The sequence below is a fragment of the Xenopus laevis genome, chromosome 4L (genome assembly GCF_017654675.1).
Source record: "Xenopus laevis strain J_2021 chromosome 4L, Xenopus_laevis_v10.1, whole genome shotgun sequence".
NCBI classification, from domain to species: Eukaryota; Metazoa; Chordata; class Amphibia; order Anura; family Pipidae; genus Xenopus; species Xenopus laevis.
In genome coordinates this window covers 79,335,852-79,354,652 of record NC_054377.1, presented here as the reverse complement: position 1 = coordinate 79,354,652, position 18,801 = coordinate 79,335,852, and the positions used below count along the sequence as shown (strand labels likewise).

The following is an 18,801-nucleotide window of genomic DNA, read 5'->3' as shown; positions in this document are numbered from 1 at the left end:
TTCCGAAGTTGCCTCACGAGGAAACTTTGGGCAACTTCAGAAATCAAAGCGCCACAAGTGCATTACCACAGGCGATTTTTCATTTTAGCAGACGGAAGGCAGTTCAGGGAAATTGTCGCCCCGAAGAAGAGGCGATTAGTGGCCAGGCAACTAAATCCCCCCGAATCTGCCCGTGTGCCCCTGCCCTTAAAAGGAGCAAGATACATCTTTACTCAGATAACAGCAATGGAATGAAAGTCGCTCACCTCCCCTGCCTTATCAGAGTGAATGGCTATGTGCGTGTATGTATTGCATGTAAATGATATGTTGTTCTGGCCACAAAGCAGTATTTTCTGAGCAGCTAGCAACCTCACTCAGGATTTGCAACCTACAGAGATCCCCCCTCCAGTGTCATTGTTCACACTTTGCCATCTGACTTGCAGCTCCCAGTTTATAGCATTCAGATTTATTTAATCCCCAGGGCAGATGCAGTTTGCTGTAGTGGATATCCATGCAGGAATATGTAGGGGGTACTTCTTGATGATATTCAGAGTATGTAGTACCAATAAAGCCTCACATATATGCAACTTGTAAACTGAACTAAATTCCTTTAATTTGTAGCTGGGATTGAAAATGCCAAATGCCGTTTTGTACAGGTGATCAGCACTGAGGCAGTTTCCATTCATAGTGAGATTCACAGCAATGCCAAATGCTGGGGTAATAAAATGTGTGCCATTCCTTTTGATGAATATTACTACTGATTGTTTTCTTGTCTCTCCATTATCAAAGTGTGTTTATACAGTTAGGTTCATAAATATTTGGACAGAGGCAACTTTTTTTCTGTTTTTGCAGCTTAAAGGGGACCTAAGAAATAATTCCAAATCCTATTTTATCATGTTAGTCAAGCAAAATATACTTTACGTATACCATATAAATTATTTAAATCTTGTTTCCTTCAGCCCTTCAAGCCTTGCATTATCTCAAAATCTTATTTCTGTGCCAGAATGGGGGACCTGATGACAATCCCCATGCACAGGCTACATAATTAGATGGTAAGGACTGAGGGAGGGGAATGTAGGGTTTGCCTAAGGCATAGAGGAGGGGCAGGCAATATATGATTGACAGCTGAGATTTTTAAATTAGTTTACAACAGGTATGGATGTTTTAACAAAAAAAATAGAATTTGGATTTCATGTTGAATTTGAAAAGGACTTTAATTATACCGGTTTTTATGTCTGGGTGACAGGACCACTTTAAAGGGGTTGTTCAAACAAGTACTTGTTTTCAGATAGATAACCAGAAATAACGACTTTTTCCAATGACTTACTATTTTCTATGTGTGACGGTTTTTTTAATATTGAAGTGTAAAGTGTCATTTCTCTCCTTCTGAAGCAGCTCTGGGAGGGGGGGTCGCCGATCCTGTAAACTTTTCTAAATGGATACATTTAGTTGATACATTTCTTATCTTTGTCCCTGCTGAGCAGAATTCCTGTGTTTCATTACAGGCAGCTGTTAGAATTGATACAATAGTTGCTAATACTCCAGAGATGCTACTGAGAAATGTATCAACTTAATGTTGCAAAATTGTAACAGTTTAGAGTCTGCACCTGAATTACTGAGCTGTCAGACTCAAACACCAAAGACACGAACATTCACCTTTAAACTTAGATTTTGGAAAAAACGTAAAAAATAAATAATGGAAAGTAATTGAAAAAAGTCTTTATTTCTGGGGAACAATCTAAAAACAACTGAATTGAAAAAAGTGTTTGGAAGGTGAACAACCCCTTTAAGAGCTCTTACTCACGCGCGTTTTTACCTGCGCTCCCCTGCATTCCGTTTTTCGGCGTTCAGCCACAGGGGAGCGCAGGAATAGACGCATTTCATTTTTTCAAATGGGGCTGTACTCACACAGGCGCGTGTAGGCGCCGAACGCAGGAAAAATGCAGCATGTTTAGTTTCAACCTGCGTTCAGCGCCTACATGCGCCTGTGTGAGTACAGCCCCATTTGAAAAAATGAAATGTGTCTATTCCTGCGCTCCCCTGCGGCTGAACGCCGAAAAACGGAACGCAGGGTAGCGCAGGTAAAAACGTGCGTGAGTAAGAGCCCTTAGGATGGCTTGTTTCACCTGCATGGAGAGCTCCTCTGACCCGTGTTTTCTGTTCACAGCAAAATCTTCCTCATACCCCCCCCCTCAAATCAACTCCATCTGCTTAATTGATAATGACATAACAAAGGAATTGTCCACACCTGCCCATGAAATAGCCTTTGAGTCAATTATCCAATTACTTTTGAGCCCCTGAAATGAAGTGATTGTGTTAAAAAAGACTTTAGTTCCTCATTTTTTTATGCAATATTTTTGTTCAACCCACTGAATTAAAGCTGAAAGTCTGCAGTTCCACTGCATCTGAGTTGTTTCTTTTAAAATTCATTGTGGTAATGTACAGAACCAAAGTTAGAAAAAAAGTTCTCTCTGTCCAAATATTTATGGACCTAAAGCTGGCCATAGACGCAAAGATCTCATTGTATGAATCGAGGATTCGTACGATTTTCAGAACGACATTTTTCGTCCAGCGGAGATCGGTCGTTTGGTCGATCTGACAGGTTAGAAAATTTCTGTCGGTAATATCTCTGCATGTATTGCCAATTGTACAATTTTCAGTGGGAGACTGTAACTAGCTTTGTCTATGATAAGATTGCTGTCAGGGGCAGAACATCGGCTGATCTGTTCTTTAACTACTTTATTTGGTCAGAATGGTAAGACTTTGATCTGAATGGTTAGTGGCAGGTCGGGAGATGGGAAAGTCTGTGGCCAGCTTAACTGTATGTTATAGCCACAGGGTACTGGATTGATTAAGTGTTCCTTAAGTAAGTGCTCAGAATGATAGTGTCCAGTTGTGGAAACAGTTTGTTTGAGTTTATTTTATGACAATGAATGGGAAACCACACTCGAAAAAGAGGGCTATACGGAGTAACATCAGGTACTTTTAGCATCTTTTTTTTGTAGTCCCCAAAATAGCCCCTTAGTCTTAACTGTAAAATTGCAAGCAATAGTCCATGTTACAAAGAAATGGTAGTAAATATAATGTCAATAATGTTCCGTTTATAAGCATTGTCTGTAACAAGCTTTAATTTTTGAATCTGCCACATAGAAATGAAAGATTGTTGCAATCATCACAAAATTCCTATCTGGTTTTATCATACTTGAGTGATTGACTGTACATTAGGGCTACATTTCTAGGAATGCACTCGCATTTAAACAAACAGCTAAACCATATACACATGTCCCTTACTGATGCGCACACACACACTGCACTGATTAATTTGAGATGCAACATGACCTGTTCAAAGTGGGATCTTTGGATTAACACTTATCTTTTGTGGAAAACCACAGTAACCTTCAGCTGGCATGTTCCTTCAATGTGAAATTCTTACTGTGGTCAGTCACTCAAATGCATAAACACCCTGAAATAAAATGAGTATTATTAGCTATTAAAGACAGACTCACACTTATATATTGTTCTTGTTTCATTAAGAATTTGTAATTATTGCCACAAAATATTTTTGACAATAATTTTGTCATGTATTTCAAGCATAAACCTAAACTAGTCCATATATATATGCTATAATGTATGAAGTAAATACCACATGAAACCAATAATTCAGTACTGGAAACAAGTTTTTGAAGTTGGTCTTATTTATGAATTTTGAGTTCACAATTGGGGTCAGTTGTTAGACTTTAATGTGGCACAATAGTCCCTTGAATTGGCACAGCAAATGGAAACACTTATTTTTTATTTATATATAGCCATATCGCCATTTGCAAGTAAGGAATTGGACCTGTTATCCAGAATGCTCTGGGGTTTTCCAGATAAGAGATCTTTACATAATTTGGATCTTTATACCTTAAGGCTCTGGCCACTGAGCAGATTCGGGGAGCAGCAAATCACCCCAGCAGCAAATCTCCTCTTCTTCTGGGCGATAATCTCCTCGAATTGCCTTCCCCCTGCCCTCCGCCTGCTAAAAGGAAAATCTCCTGGGGGAAGGCACACGCGGCGCTTAGTTTTCCGAAGTCGCCCGAAGTTTCCTTGTGAAGTCTCACAACTGACCCCAATTGTCTTAATTGGGATCAAATACAATCTACTGTTTTATTATTACAGAGAAAAAGGAAATCATTTTAAAAAATGTGGATAAAATGGAGTCTATGTGAGAGGGCCTTCCCATAATTTGGAGCTTTCTGGATAACAGGTTTCCGGATAACGGATCCCATACCTGTAATATATTATTGGTCAGCAAAATAATTATATTACATGATAAAATCTGCATCATCTAGTTGAATAGAGAACTATAGATTAAATTTGTCCTCTGCTTATCTCCACAAAAGCCAGATAGCTTATTTGCTGTTTAAATGTGAGCCCTATAGCCTTGTTGGCTATATTGCCATATAGCAATGACACAGAGCACCAGCACCAGCAAATACACAAGGCACAAGGGACTATCTCCCAGCCTGTGTATAAGTGCAGACTGAGAAACAGCCCCTCCACTCGCATCCACTTGTGTGTGTGTCTCTGCACTAACAGGCACTATGCATACACACACAGTGAATTTCAGCGTAAAAAATGCACACTTATGTGTTTCAATACCAATATCTGGGTTGTGTGTCTGCACACAGGCCAACACTCAGTGCAGAAAAACACACAAGCGGATGTGAGCAGAGGGGCTGTTTCTTGCCCTGTTTCTCGTGTGCCACTGGCCATACATAGTGGATATTGAGAATCACCTCTGCTAAAACAAATCTTATCACTCAAAAATGTATACAAGTTATTTTGAGCAAATATGCAATTTAAAGTGCACCTGTTACCCTAAAATAATTTCCCCACCAAATGCACGGGTTAAAGGTAAACTATACCCCCCAAACAATGTAGGTCTCTATAAAAAATATATTGTATAAAACAGCTCATATGTAAAACACTTTCATATAAATAAACCATTTTTACAATAATATACTTCTCTAGTAGTATGTGCCATTGGGTAATCATAAATAGAAAATTGCCATTTTAAAAAATAAGGGCCGTCCCCTGGGATTATACGATTCACTGTGCACACATACATACCAAACAAACTATACTTGTTAGGTCACATGAGCCAATTAACAGATAGAGTTTTGTCTTTTACTTCAACACTTCTTCCTGTTACAGTTAGAGTTGTAGTATTTCTGGTCAGGTGCTCTCTGAGGCAACACACAGAAATGGTGGTTCATGGCAAGAGAACAATATAAACGGACAATATTTACTTGAGTATATACGGTATACCAGTTTGGTAAGATTCTTCAATGTGTCACTTAATATGATATAATCTGTTGCTTAAGTATTCATTTTGGGGTATAGTTTTCCTTTAATAGAGCCTGCACTCCAGTTGAGAGAAACTGTTTTTATTTCTATTTTATTTTTATAATTGCCCCTGTCAGCGTTAGGACACCCACACTGGTAGGGAGCTCCCGGGGCAATTGTTGATAGACGTGTGCCGCAACTAGCTTATAATGCACATGCATGTGACCTCTTTGATTATGGGGAGTCTACGTTAGCTGCTCATTATGCTCATGCATGTTGCACAACATGGTTGCTCACCAGAAGCAATAAGAGAAATCTACTGTTTCCACCAACCTGAGTGTGGGCTCTATTAGCCCCCACTTTTGGTGGGGGAAACTATTTTAGGATAACAGGTGCCCTGTGAGTGTTTGAGCAAAGTCAATTCCCCATGGCAGGGTATTTTCTGGCACACCAGGTAGTGTTGCTTTTAATGGTAGCCCCCATGGCTACATACTAGCACATTTATATAGATTACGTTGGAGCTTCTGAAGCAAACACATCATTTTCGCCAGTGCAGGGTATATAATTTTACTTCCTGCACACAGGACAAGGCAGTAGCTCCAGGTTACATACACAAGAGAGGGCTGATGCAAGTGAAAGGGCTGATTCTCAGCCTGTGTTTATTCACAGGCCAAGTCATCTCTATATGCCATTAGTCTAATATGGGGCAAGATAATCTTTTATGTTGGCTGAACCCATATGCTAACATGCACAGAACTAAAACTTGGCCATATGCCTAAAGATAAAACAACGTTTTTCTGTGCATTTGCTGCAGCCCACTGACATCCATACACTATGAGTACTGGAGGGTTTGGGTGGTAGAATTAGCCAAAAAAATCATTCGAAATTCGAAGTTTTTTTTATTCTATTCCTTCACTCGAACTATGTAAATATGCCCCTAAAAGTTACCTTAAAGGTGAACCACTCCTTTATATATTAACTTCCCACACTTGTTTTGCAGAGCCATGATTGTAAACGGTGGAAGTATTTTGGGTGAATTACATACCAGTTTTTGCTTTGTGATTATGGCCATGCTACCACTCATATACAGTATGGTTATGGTAGCATCATGGTGTTGAGGGTATCCGCACAGACTTAAAGGAGAAGGAAAGTCGTTTACCACTTGAGGGTGTGAAATGTTAGGCACCCCCAAGTGAATGTATTTACTTACCAGTTCAGTGTAAAAATAAAAACTGGCTAAATAGGCTGTGAAACATTAAAAAATGTTTTCAATATAGTTAGTTAGCCTCATATGTTCTGGAGTGACTGGATGTCTAAGGGCAGTGGCTGATGGGGGAGTTGATGCCCGTGATTATTTATGCATGACTACCAGTGACAAATCCCCCGAAAACATATCTCAATTAGAAATAACTGAAATTGCCGCCAGTAAAAACAACATATCGTGACGTTGCCTCTGGAGGAACTTTGATCGACTTTGCAATATGTTGGTTTTACTGCCTTGCGATTTCAGTTATTTCCAATGGAGACACATTTTCGGGAGATTTGCTGCCTGCAGTAGCGCAAAAATAATTTCAGACGACAAATCTCCCTGTTGTCTACTGCTCTAACATAACAGCCAGGACACTACTTCCTGCAAAGCAGGAAGTTGGGTTCTGTTCTTTTAGACATCCACTCACTCCAGTCTTTATAGATTATATTTTTGGCTAACTAACTATATTAGAAACTTTTTTTTATTTTTCACAGCCTATCTATTTATCCAGTTTTTATTTTTATATTGAACTGTTCCTTTGAAAGCAGTATAGATTGTGAAAAATGTAGGGAAATGCTGAAAGAGCAACCTGTGTGTGTCTGCAGCGAGCATTCCAACTTACGGCATGCAATTTTAAAAAAAAGAAATGTGTTCTATTGGCCATAAACTTGTGTCTGGATACTTTGCCTATGTAGTTTGTCTGCATACTTTTATTTTTAAACCCAAAATTACATTCCCCTTAAAGGAACAGTTCAATGTAAAAATAAAAACAGTTCAGTGTAAAAATAAAAACTGGGTAAATATATGTTGTGTAAAATAAAAAATGATTCTAATATAGTTAGCCTAAAATTTAATCTATAAAGTCTGGAGTGAGCAGAACAGAACATTACTTCCTGCTTTTCAGCTCTCTAACTCTGAATTAGCCAGCAACTTTAAGGGGGGGGCACATGGGACATAATTGTTCAGTGAATTTGCAATTGATCCTTAGCATGCAGGTCAGATTCAACAGCAAACAGTTATGACCCATGTGGCCCCCCTGCAGGTCAGATTCAACAGCAAACAGTTATGACCCATGTGGCCCCCCTTAAGTCACTGATTGGTTACTGACTGATAACCAATCATGGAAACCAAGAGAGCTGCAAAGCAGGAAATAGTGTTCTGTTATGTTGTATGTGACATCCAGTCACTCCAGACTTTATACATTACATTTTTGGCTAAATAACTACATTGAAAATTGTTTTATCATGCACAGTTTTTATTTTTATACTGAACAATTCTTTTAAAGGTATTGCATTTTTAAAAAGCATATGATGATCAGTGGACTAGACAAATGTTATGCTTAAAAGAGGTTTATAATATAAAATCTATTCCCAGCATCCTCATCTAAAAATTATAATTGTTATGCAGGGATAAATTGGTCTATTCTGTACTTGAAATATATCATACTCAAAGACCAATTAAAGATAATTAAATGAATAGCTTTGTTCCAGAAATGTTTTCATTTAGCAATCTGGTTCTTTAGAGACCCTGCATTGAGTTGTAGATTTTGATTAAAGCCATTGGGAAGAATGCATCTTGTTTAGCCATTACTCATTCCTAGGAGTAAAGTGTTCTGAAGTGTTCTGCTAGAAATACTCAAGAATTACATTTGTCATTGCGCTCTCAACGTCCCAGCTGGGGGTTCTTAATTGGAGAAATTGGATTACTATTTAGAAAAAGTGTGTGTGTGTGTGTGTCTCTATTTACATTAAATAAAAGGTACAAGTTGGCAAATATGCACATGCAGAGGCTAACCCGAAAGAGTGCGTTAATGGGATGCGCACTAATATGTTGTATTGTTATATGGAGCTTGGAATGTGATAGCTACACTTATCCTGCATTTTTCATGTTAAGGGCAGACACATTTGCATTTAGAGTATAAGATAGGTTTCTTGATCGAAAGTAACACTGGCAAAAAAATGATTTTGAAAGAGTTAAAGTCCGTTTCTGCTTGTGTATTATTTGTACTGTGATTGTAGGTTTGCCTCACTTAAAGGGATTAAGTGAGAGTGAGTAGCTCTGAAAGAGAATAAGTGTGATATTGCCATTCTAACCTCCCCATATGTAATAAAAAGCACTACGTTTGCCCAGGTGAAGTAATCCATGGCAACCAGTCAGAACTAGAACGGTTTTCTGTTAAATACAAGTATGGGATCTGTTATCCGGAAACCTATTATACAGAAAGCTCACAATTAAGGAAGCCTGTCTCACATAGACTCTATTTTTTTCCAAAAAATACAAACTTTTAAAAAAATTTCCTTTTTTTCCAATAACAATAAAACAGTGCCTTGTACTTGATCCAGACTAAGATATGATTAATCTTTATTGGCAGCAAAACCAGCCTATTGGGTTTATTGAATATCTGTATTATGGAAAGATCAGTTATCTGGAAAACCCCAGGGCCAGGTAACGAGCATTCTGGATAACATGTCCCCTACCGGTACTACCTGCTTATTGGCTACTATAGCTTGCAAGACAAGCTTAGTGTCTTTTATTACATAACCCCACAAAACTGCAATATCTTAGAAATCATTATAAACAAAACATGTACATAAATGTATATAAATGATAATTTGTATGTAAATTGCTCAAATGAGTACTCTTAAGAAGTTTATTTTCACTTAATTCCCCTTTAAAAAATAGTGTTTCCTTTGATGTATCATATTACAAACCAATTGTCTACTGTCTAGAGATTTTCAAAAACATTGGGACACTGGGGACACAAAATATCAGATATTGAAACTGAGAAATGTTATTGTTTTCTGAAAAATGTATGCTCATTTTTAATTTGATTCCAGTAACACTTTTCAAAGACGTTAAGACAGTGGCAAGAAAAGACTGGAAAAGTTGTGTAATGCTTACTAGAGCAAATCCCAGAGAGGTTGCGTCTCTCAGAAGTAAAGATGGGGAGGGGTACACCACAATGTGAAACACTGCACAGGCAAATATTGCAACAATTTAAGAATAAGGTTCCTCGCTATAAAATTGTGAAGATACAGTACATGCTAGCATTAAAAAATTTAAGATATTCAGGAGAAATCTCTGTCAAGGGACAAGGCCGAAGCCTGTATTGGATGGCTGTGATCTTCAGGCCCTCAGATGGCACTTCATTAAAGACAGACATGATGCAGTAGTGCATGGACTCAGGAATACTTCCAATAACCATTAACTGTGATCACAAATACCATGTAAAGAATAAGCTGCATCTAGAAGCTAGGGATGCACTGAATCCAGTATTCGGTTCGGGATTCGGCCAAGATTCAGCCTTTTTCAGCAGGACTCGGTTTCGACGGAACCAAATCGGAATTTGCATATGCAAATTAAGGGCAGGGAGGGATATCACGTGATTGTTGTCATAAAACAAGGAATAAAAAAATGTTTTTGCCTTCCCACCCCTAATTTGCATATGCAAGTCTTCCAGGCTAAAGAGGGGAAAGACCACCTGGCTTGTTATCAGGACACAGTTCAAAAACCAGCATTTGTGTTGGAATGGGAGTGCATTAGTGCACATAGCATCTGGGAAGGCACCATTAATGCAGTAGCCAAACTCTGTTCTGCACTTATTACAACAGCAAGGCTCCATAGTAAAAAGCAGCTTGTGCTAAACTGGCCTGCCTGCAGTTCAGACCTGTCACCCATTGAACACATTTGTTGAAAACAATTCTCAATTTTAACATTTGATATGTTGTCTTTGTCACTTTTCACTTTTCAATTAAATATAGGGTTCAAAGGAGAACTAAAGGTATATTCACTGGGCACCCCCAGTGATTATAATCGCTTATCTGATACCCCAGCCTGGTGATCCTCGCTAAAAACTGCACCAGTCTAGAATATGTCTGTAGAAGCTCTTAGATGCCATCTTGTTCAGCTTCTTCTTCTCTTTGTTCCAGTGACATTTATACATGTTTTTCTCTCTCTCTTTTAGCTGGCCAAGAAGATCCGTGAAAAATTTAACCGATATTTAGATGTGGTGACACGCAACAAGCTGGTTGTAGAAGCATCTTACACTGCTCACCTGACATCTCCATTGACGGCCATCCAAGACTGTTGCACTATTCCGGCTTCCATGATGGAGTAAGCTACTATTTGTACTGCAAAGATTGATAATCATAACCTTTAGTCATAACCATAACAAAAAATAAGCATTGAACTGCCTCCATTCCAAATAGTTGTTGACCCTTCATTGGCAAGAGACACTTTCACCCCCTTCACCAATCTGAAAGCTGTGTGGCAAGATGGTTTATGATTGACTTATATAGCTCACATACAAAAGGGTTGAATCACTTAGTACTTGTACTTATGTCACCCAGCTTTAGTAAACATACAAATGCTTCACAACAGGTTTCATTGCAAGCGTCCTTTATTTCATTATTTGATTTAGGAGTCTGACAAATCTCTTTTCTTTGTGCAAGGGTCAGATTTGGCTACATTTTTTTAGTCGCAGTTAAACTGTTTCTGAAATTTAATACCAGATTAAATAGCAGACATATAAGGGGAAATTATTATTTCCAGGTAATACAATGTTATAGATTGTGCTAAAACCTGAACGTTTAAATTGGAGTTACAATTTGGTTCAGTATTTTGTCATATCTTTTCTGGAGGATCCGTAGTTCTCCATAGTTGAATGTAAAAATATTAAATTATGTGCATCCCTCAAAGCATTTTACAAAGGAAGGCATTGTAGTCAGGTTAAATAACTGCTAATTTTGAAAAATAGTTTGTTCAGGTTTTGATTTTTTTTTGTATTTATAAGGAAAACTTAATTCATTGGGAGGTTCCAATTTGTTAGGTATCCCTCTGAATTCAATATCTAAACTTTTTTCCCTGGCCTGGTGCTCCTCTTTTGGGGAAAAAAACAGCCTGAGAAAAAAAGTAACATAGTTATACGCTACCATGTTTCTTTACTTTCCCAGGTGTCCCTTAGACTTGCACGTGTAAAAGTGCCTTAAAATACCACCATCAACATCAAAATTTATTTTAAGGTGTATCACCCCTTTATTGTCCCACATGCACTAAAAAGAATACTATTGCAGATATCAAAATGCTTCATGTGACACTAAATTCTATAACGTGGTGGTCTGTGTGAGATATCTTTACTTGACATTAAGTAATTAGTGCCTTATACTAATTGCAGAGTGATTCTCTTTGGTTTTTGTTTTCTTAGCATTTTTAGATTTTTATACCTTACATTTATAACTGTTTTAGAGTAACTGCAATTTACGCTGTGAATTTAGGCCACATCAAAAATAGTCCAAGCCGAAGTTAGCACTAGCTTGATGTAAGATTCAAAGCATCTGCAATTTTATTTTATCTTCTACATTGCTGATCTCCTGCTTGTAAATCCTGTTGAAGGAGAATAAAAATGACTGGAGCCTGATGGGAATTTAATGTCTGAAGTTCAAAGCAGTCTGCACATCAGAGCAGACGTCAATCAAACAAGCATCTTGCAAGCTATGCAGGGAGCGGATTTCACTGTGGGGAGGAGATCAAAGTGGGAGTCACTGCACTGTTTTCTCCCTTGGGATGCAGTTTCGATCAGTTCTTCATTAAAGTGAATCCAGAAGGCACTTTTCACCTCTTCTATTTCTCCCCATTTTTTCCTTCCTTAATGAATTTCAGGCGGCTTTTTGATCGGATGAAAGTAAGCGAAGAAACCAATTACGGTCAAATAAATGTGTTTTTCTCCCCACTGAAGGCAACCTTGTGTTGTTTTTCAAGAGATGCATTTGAGTGTTGACATTCCTGTCATGGTGTGTGCATGCCAACTGCATCAGCAGAAGTGCCCATCCATCCAAGTGCCATTATTTCAACTCTTTTAACTCTTTGGGGAAATAGCCTGCTGCTCTAAAGCATTTTATGTCATTGCTTTTTATTGTAGGATGATTTATGTGGCTTACCTTGTTACAGGTGCTGTTCTGTCTAGCACTATCTTTCTCTCAATTCCTTAATTGATAACTGCATCAGAAAGCATTCTGTACAACCTGGCTCTCTGTGTGTTTGAATAATGCAAGATTACAGTTGGTGATAAGGGGCTTCTTTTGTTTGAGGGACAAAATAAATCTTTTTCTGGAAACTTCCATCTTAGACTGCTGCTAAGATGAATTTTCTGGAGACACTAACCGCTTAGGAGGAAAGTGTTCGATTGATCAGTGGGCCATATGCAGTGCTGTTCTTATACAGCCTATCAAAATGAGCAGTCAGCACTGATATCCCTGTGCACTCCCCTGACTGACAACATATCATCTATATAATGGTGGATGATTTTTACTGGAGCAAACCCAAGTTGTAGCCCAATAATTTATAAAGAGTTTTGGTTGTCCTTAATGTGCAAATTGGTTCTTATTGGTCATGAACATACAGCAAAGAAAATACAATATTTGTTCATGCAGGTTCTGCAACATTTACATTTTATTGTTGCATGAAATAGTAAGATTGCATTTATTTTATTTCATTTCAGCTTTGATGGGAATTTTAATACAAATGTGTCCAAAACTATTAGCTGCGACCGACTTTCTACAACTGTAAACAGTCGAGCGTTTAATCCAGGACGGGATTTAAACTCAGGTTGGTAGCAAACTTTAATTGGTCTTTTAATTTCAATGGGTATTTGTTTTGCTTTTACACAGCTGCTGTAATGCAGGCAGCTAGAAAGAAAATTGTGTTCACCAAGCCAATTGGAAAAATAGAGGGTGCCACACTGTTCAATAGTCTCTCTCTCTCTCTCTCTCTCTCTCTCTCTCTCTCTCTCTCTCTCTCTCTCTCTCTCTCTCTCTCTCTCTCTCTCTCTCTCTCTCTCTCTCTCTCTCTCTCTCGTACATATATTCAAACAATAATGTTGAGGATTTATTTTCTTTGTGACAATTCCCTTTCTCACTCAAACTTTGTGGTCAGAATGCTTTGTTAAATAAGAAAATGGAAGGAGGCCTAGAGGGGTTCTGTTTGGAAAACTATACAGTTAGTATAGATGATATTTTATAACGGACTGTAAATTACACTGTTTACACTGTGCACTTTAGGATGGAGCTGTTAATTGCAGGCTGTTGTTTCTCCTACTTAATGTAACCAGTTGGACCTGGATTTTACTATTGAGTGCTGTTCTTAGATCTACCAGGCAGCTGTTATCTTGTGTTAAGGAGCTGTTATTTGGTTAACTTCCCATTATTCTGCTGATGGGAAATTGAGAAATTTCATTGCAGAATTCTGCTGGGGCAGCACTATTAACTGATGCTTTTTGAAATTATTTTTTTCCCATGACAGTATCCCTTTAAAGAACCTTCACAAATTGTCATATAGATTTCTGTAAATATCTCTGTGAAGCTACATTTTTTCAGGGAACTTGGACAAAGTAATTTTCACTGATTTACTGTACATTGCAAGTGGTGACGGGTCACTTTGACTGCCACTGTCCGATGGCACGGGTGGTCAAAACATCCATGTGCCATAGACCTCAGGGTTATAAAACGGGTCTACTTTCCACCTTTTCAAGCACTAGAACCGGGTGCTGGGCAAAATAGTGTTCTTGATTCTACTGAATGTGAAGAGATCTGGGGTGTCACAAGTAGCAATAGCAAGGTAATAATACATAACATTTAAATGTTTAGGGATCATTCTTATATTTTAGTATTGTTTGCCCTTTTCAATCATGTATTGATGGAATGTTTGTAGCAGAAGGAAAATTTAAATTTACATTTTTTTTTTGTTTTTGCCTTTATACTGTGATTGCTAAAAGCAGTTACTGGCTCTATGTTTACATTCATGAGGGGCTCAGCTCCAGGCACTTACGGATTGTTTAAAAATAATATGTAGGATTCAAAGTTCATGGTTTTAATTCATCTTTCAGTCCCTTAGAAACTGACCCCATCATTGAAGTAAACACTTGCTTACACTTGATTGATGATGTTTTGAATGAGGTTGTAATAAAGGAGGGGAGAATAACAATATATATGTTAATAGGTCAAATAAAGCTTCAAGAGTTTGACAGGCACCCATGAGAAACTGTCCCTTTGGCAACCATAGATTTGGATAGTCTCATAGAAACATTTATTTTGTCCAGAAAAATAACCCAGAGAGCATAACTGGAAGTACATCGTTTTTTCCCCTCCCTCCCCTTTTATATTTTGAAATCATGCTTAATTTTTACAGGTTTTAGTTCTCATATTTTTTTATTCCTCTGTCTTTTAGTGCTTGCTGATAATCTGAAATCCAACCCTGGAATTAAATGGCAGTATTTCAGCTCAGAAGAAGGCATTTTCACAGTTTTCCCTGCGCACAAGTTTCGATGTAAAAGCAGCTACGAGCATCGCAGTAGGTAAGACAACATTAGTATTACTGAGAATGTTTTGGATATATATATATATATATATATATATATATATATATATATATATATATATATATATATATATATATATATATATATATATATAGTAAAATAAGGCTAAATATATTGTTTCATTGTTCTACTCAACTGTATGGTTAATATCAAAAATAAAGGCAAATGTTAAAGAAATACATTCAATTCTTTAATGGACTATTTTATGTACAGTAAGCTGTCTGTGTTATTCATTATCTATTGAATATAGAATAATTAGAACGTTAAACCAACTGTAACAGTATATTTTCCCTTTTCATTTTTACATGTCTCAACAGTCACTGTTTACTATAAAGCAAAAAGGCAAATATCAAATTTTGCCTTTTATAAATAAAGTTATGGGATCCGTTATCCGGAAACCCACTATCCAGAAAGCACCCAATTACAGAAAGACTGTCTCCCATAGACTCCATTTTATCCAAATTTTTAAAAATGGTTTCATTTTTCTCTATAATAATAAAACTGTACTTGATCCAAACTGAGATATTATTAATCCTTATTGGAAGCAAAATCAGCCTATTGGCTTTATTTAATGTTTACATGATTTTAATTACAGAAATATCCATTATACAGAAAACTCCAGGTCCCGGGCATTCTGGATAACAGGTCCCACACCTGTATTAAACTTCTGAGTAAACTAGCCAGTGACCCTTAGACTAACAGCAAACTTTCCCAGCAAGCAGGTTCATTGTCATATATGTTTAAAGTGAACCTGTCACCCAGACACAAAAAGCTGTATAATAAAAGTCAGTTTCAAATTAAACATGAAATCAAATTTCTATTTTTTTATTAAAGTATTCATAGCTGTTGTAAGCTCATTTAAACATCTCAGCTGTCAATCAAATATTGTCTGCCCCTCCTCTATGCCCTGGGCATAGAGGCGGGGCAGACAATTACTTTCTCTTTCCATTCAGCACTTCCTAGAAATTGCTGCTTTTCCCACATTCACCGTTGTCTTCACCGTTTAATTGTGTAGCCAGGGCATGGGGATGGACATGAGGTCCCCCATTCTGGTGCACAAACAAGATTCTGAGCAGATGCAAGGCTTGTCTTAGAGGGATACTGTCATTGGAAAACATGTTTTTTTCAAAACACACCAGTTAATAGTGCTACTCCAGCAGAATTCTGCACTGAAATCCATTTCTCAAAAGAGCAAACAGATTTTTTTATATTCAATTTTGAAATCTGACATGGGGCTAGACATTTTGTCAATTTCCCAGCTGCCCCTGGTCATTTGACTTGTGCCTGCACTTTAGGAGAGAAATGCTTTCTGGCAGGCTGCTGTTTTTCCTTCTCAATGTAACTGAATGTGTCTCAGCGAGACATGGGTTTTTACTATTGAGTGTTGTTCTTAGATCTACCAGGCAGCTGTTATCTTGTGTTAGGGAGCTGCTATCTGGTTACCTTCCAATTGTTCTTTTGTTTGGCTGCTGGGGGGGGGGGAGGGGGTGATATCACTCCAACTTGCAGTACAGCAGTAAAGAGTGATTGAAGTTTTTTTGGGGGGCGTGGCCAAGATGGCGATCTGAACGGTCGTGTTTAGAGCAGCTCTCTAACAACCCAGTTATCCTGATTGCCACAGCAGCTGGAACGGCAAGTAATTTATGCTGTTACTGCTACATAACAACCATGGGAAAGTATGGACAGAGAGGGAAGTCTGAACAGTCGCAGAAACTGGACAAATACCTGCAGACGCCACATCCCGAGCGGGACCACGAGGATGGCTTGGCCTCGCGGCCTGGGTCCCCCCCTCCACCTGCCTCTAGTCAAGATCTGCCTGCCGGTGAGCCCTCAAATGCTGAACTACTGGAGGCAATTACCAGCTCGCACTCCAGCACCACGGCGCAGCTTGAAGCGATTAAAGTGGATACGTCTCTCCTACGCCAAGATTTACAAAATCTGCGGGAGCGGACCATTGCAGCAGAGACTCGTATTTCCACGCTGGAAGATACGGTAGCCCCTTATCCCAGAATGCTAACTACTCTACAGCAACAAGTTACGGCTCTCTCGGCTAAGGCAGAGGACTCGGAGAATCGCAATCGGCGCAATAACCTGCGCTTGGTGGGCCTTCCGGAGGGCAGTGAAGGCGACTCCCCTGAAGCTTTCGTAGAGGCCTGGCTGAAGCGGACATTGGGTGAGAACACTTTTTCTGACATTTTCGTTGTTGAAAGGGCACACCGTGTCCCCATGCGCCCCCTGCCACCGGGCGCTCCTCCTAGGCCCCTGATAATGCGGATCCTAAATTATCGGGACCGTGACGCAGCTATGGCGGCTGCACGAAGAACAGGCCAACTGACTTTCAATGGCGCGAACATTTCACTATACCCCGACTACTCCCAGGCTGTGCAGAAGCTGCGGGCCTCCTATCAAGGGGTAAAGCGGAGACTCAGGGGCGCTGGCATTGTTTACTCGATGGTGTACCCAGCTAAATTGCGAATCATTCAGGGGAATCGCACACATTTTTTTCAAACAGCAGGAGAAGCTGATCAATGGCTAGACACACTGCGTTTAGCTCCCCGACCTGACCTACAACGAGAGGGTGAAGATCCTGGTGAGGGGGCTCCGTTGTGAACCACCGTTGTTTGTATTTTTGGGCAGGTGCTGCTCCTATTCAACGACACATCGTGCATCGCACCTACAGCTGCATCATTGTCTCCAGTTGCTCCTAAATGACAGATGGAGACTGCAGGGCTGTCAACGCAAGTCTGGGAGTACCCCACCCTAATGCCTGCACCTCAGCCGCACTTCCATCAGTCCGGATGTATTATGATAGTGGACAGCCCTACATTTGATGGCCACTATGCACATTCATCGTTGAACTGAGTAGATACCTGTACTTGTAAGCTAACGGTGCCCCCCCCCCCTCGAGCATTTGCTGCGCAGGCCTGGGCAGTGCCCGCCATATCCCCTCTGCAAGGAGTCTCTCTGCATTTTTGTTCTATGTTGCCTATTACATTTTTTGGTTCCAGACTTATTTCTATGGTGGTGAAGCAAGACGTGCGCAACGGCACGGTGTAATTGGAACTTAACTTTTTCGCCTTCCTGGCTTATACATTTGTTGGTTGTCGAGTAGCTGATTTGCTAATTGGACATCATCCTCATCAAGTTAACAGTTCTTGGTATAGGCCCACCCAGGTTTGGGGGGTGGGCAGGGTGGGGGGGGGTCTCGAGTCTATGGAAAGTCTCGTAAGGAGACGCACTACGCTGATCTGTACATCAAGTTGGGGTTTTATGTGTCGTGTTTTTTGTTGTATGTACTCACAGTCTTTGCATTGTTGGCTATCTGACAGGCTACGACAGGGCATCTGGCTCTGGTGGCGACTCATTTTGTTCTTTTTATCATGGCGAATGTGACGCTTGTAACGTGGAATGTTAGAGGACTCAATTCCAAATTCAAAAGAGCGCTCGTCCTTAACTTGATTCATAAACGGCGCCCGGCGGTGGTCCTACTCCAGGAGACCCACCTGACTGGTCAAAAACTATTAGCCCTCAAACGCCACTGGGTGGGACATGCATATCATGCGCCTTTCTCAACCTACTCCAGAGGAGTCTCTATACTGATTAAAAAAGGGGTACCGTTTGAACTACTCGCCCTCCATACTGATTTCTTTGGTAGATTTATAATTTTACATTGCAAGATTCACAATCAGCCATTGATCCTTGTAAACATATATATGCCTCCTCCGTTCTCCCTTACACTATTAGAACAGATATCTCAAAAGGTGATGGCCCTTCCTGCTGATCCTATCTGCTACTTAGGTGATTTTAACAGCACGGTGAACCCAGAAACTGACTTTCAGGTGTGGAAGCATCTGCCGCCCATCTCAGGGGATGG

At 39.4% G+C, this 18,801-nt stretch overlaps 1 protein-coding gene across 1 annotated transcript in view; it reads left to right on the top strand.

Annotated features, from left to right (window-relative positions):
* The window catches only part of cachd1.L (cache domain containing 1 L homeolog), a 94,343-nt gene that overhangs the window by 46,873 nt on the left and 28,669 nt on the right, over positions 1-18,801 (top strand). Inside the window, exons 3-5 of the mRNA XM_018258236.2 lie at positions 10,521-10,669; positions 13,053-13,159; positions 14,777-14,903. Of these exons, the coding sequence (XP_018113725.1) occupies positions 10,521-10,669; positions 13,053-13,159; positions 14,777-14,903 (383 nt within the window). The remainder of the gene's footprint in view (positions 1-10,520; positions 10,670-13,052; positions 13,160-14,776; positions 14,904-18,801) is intronic.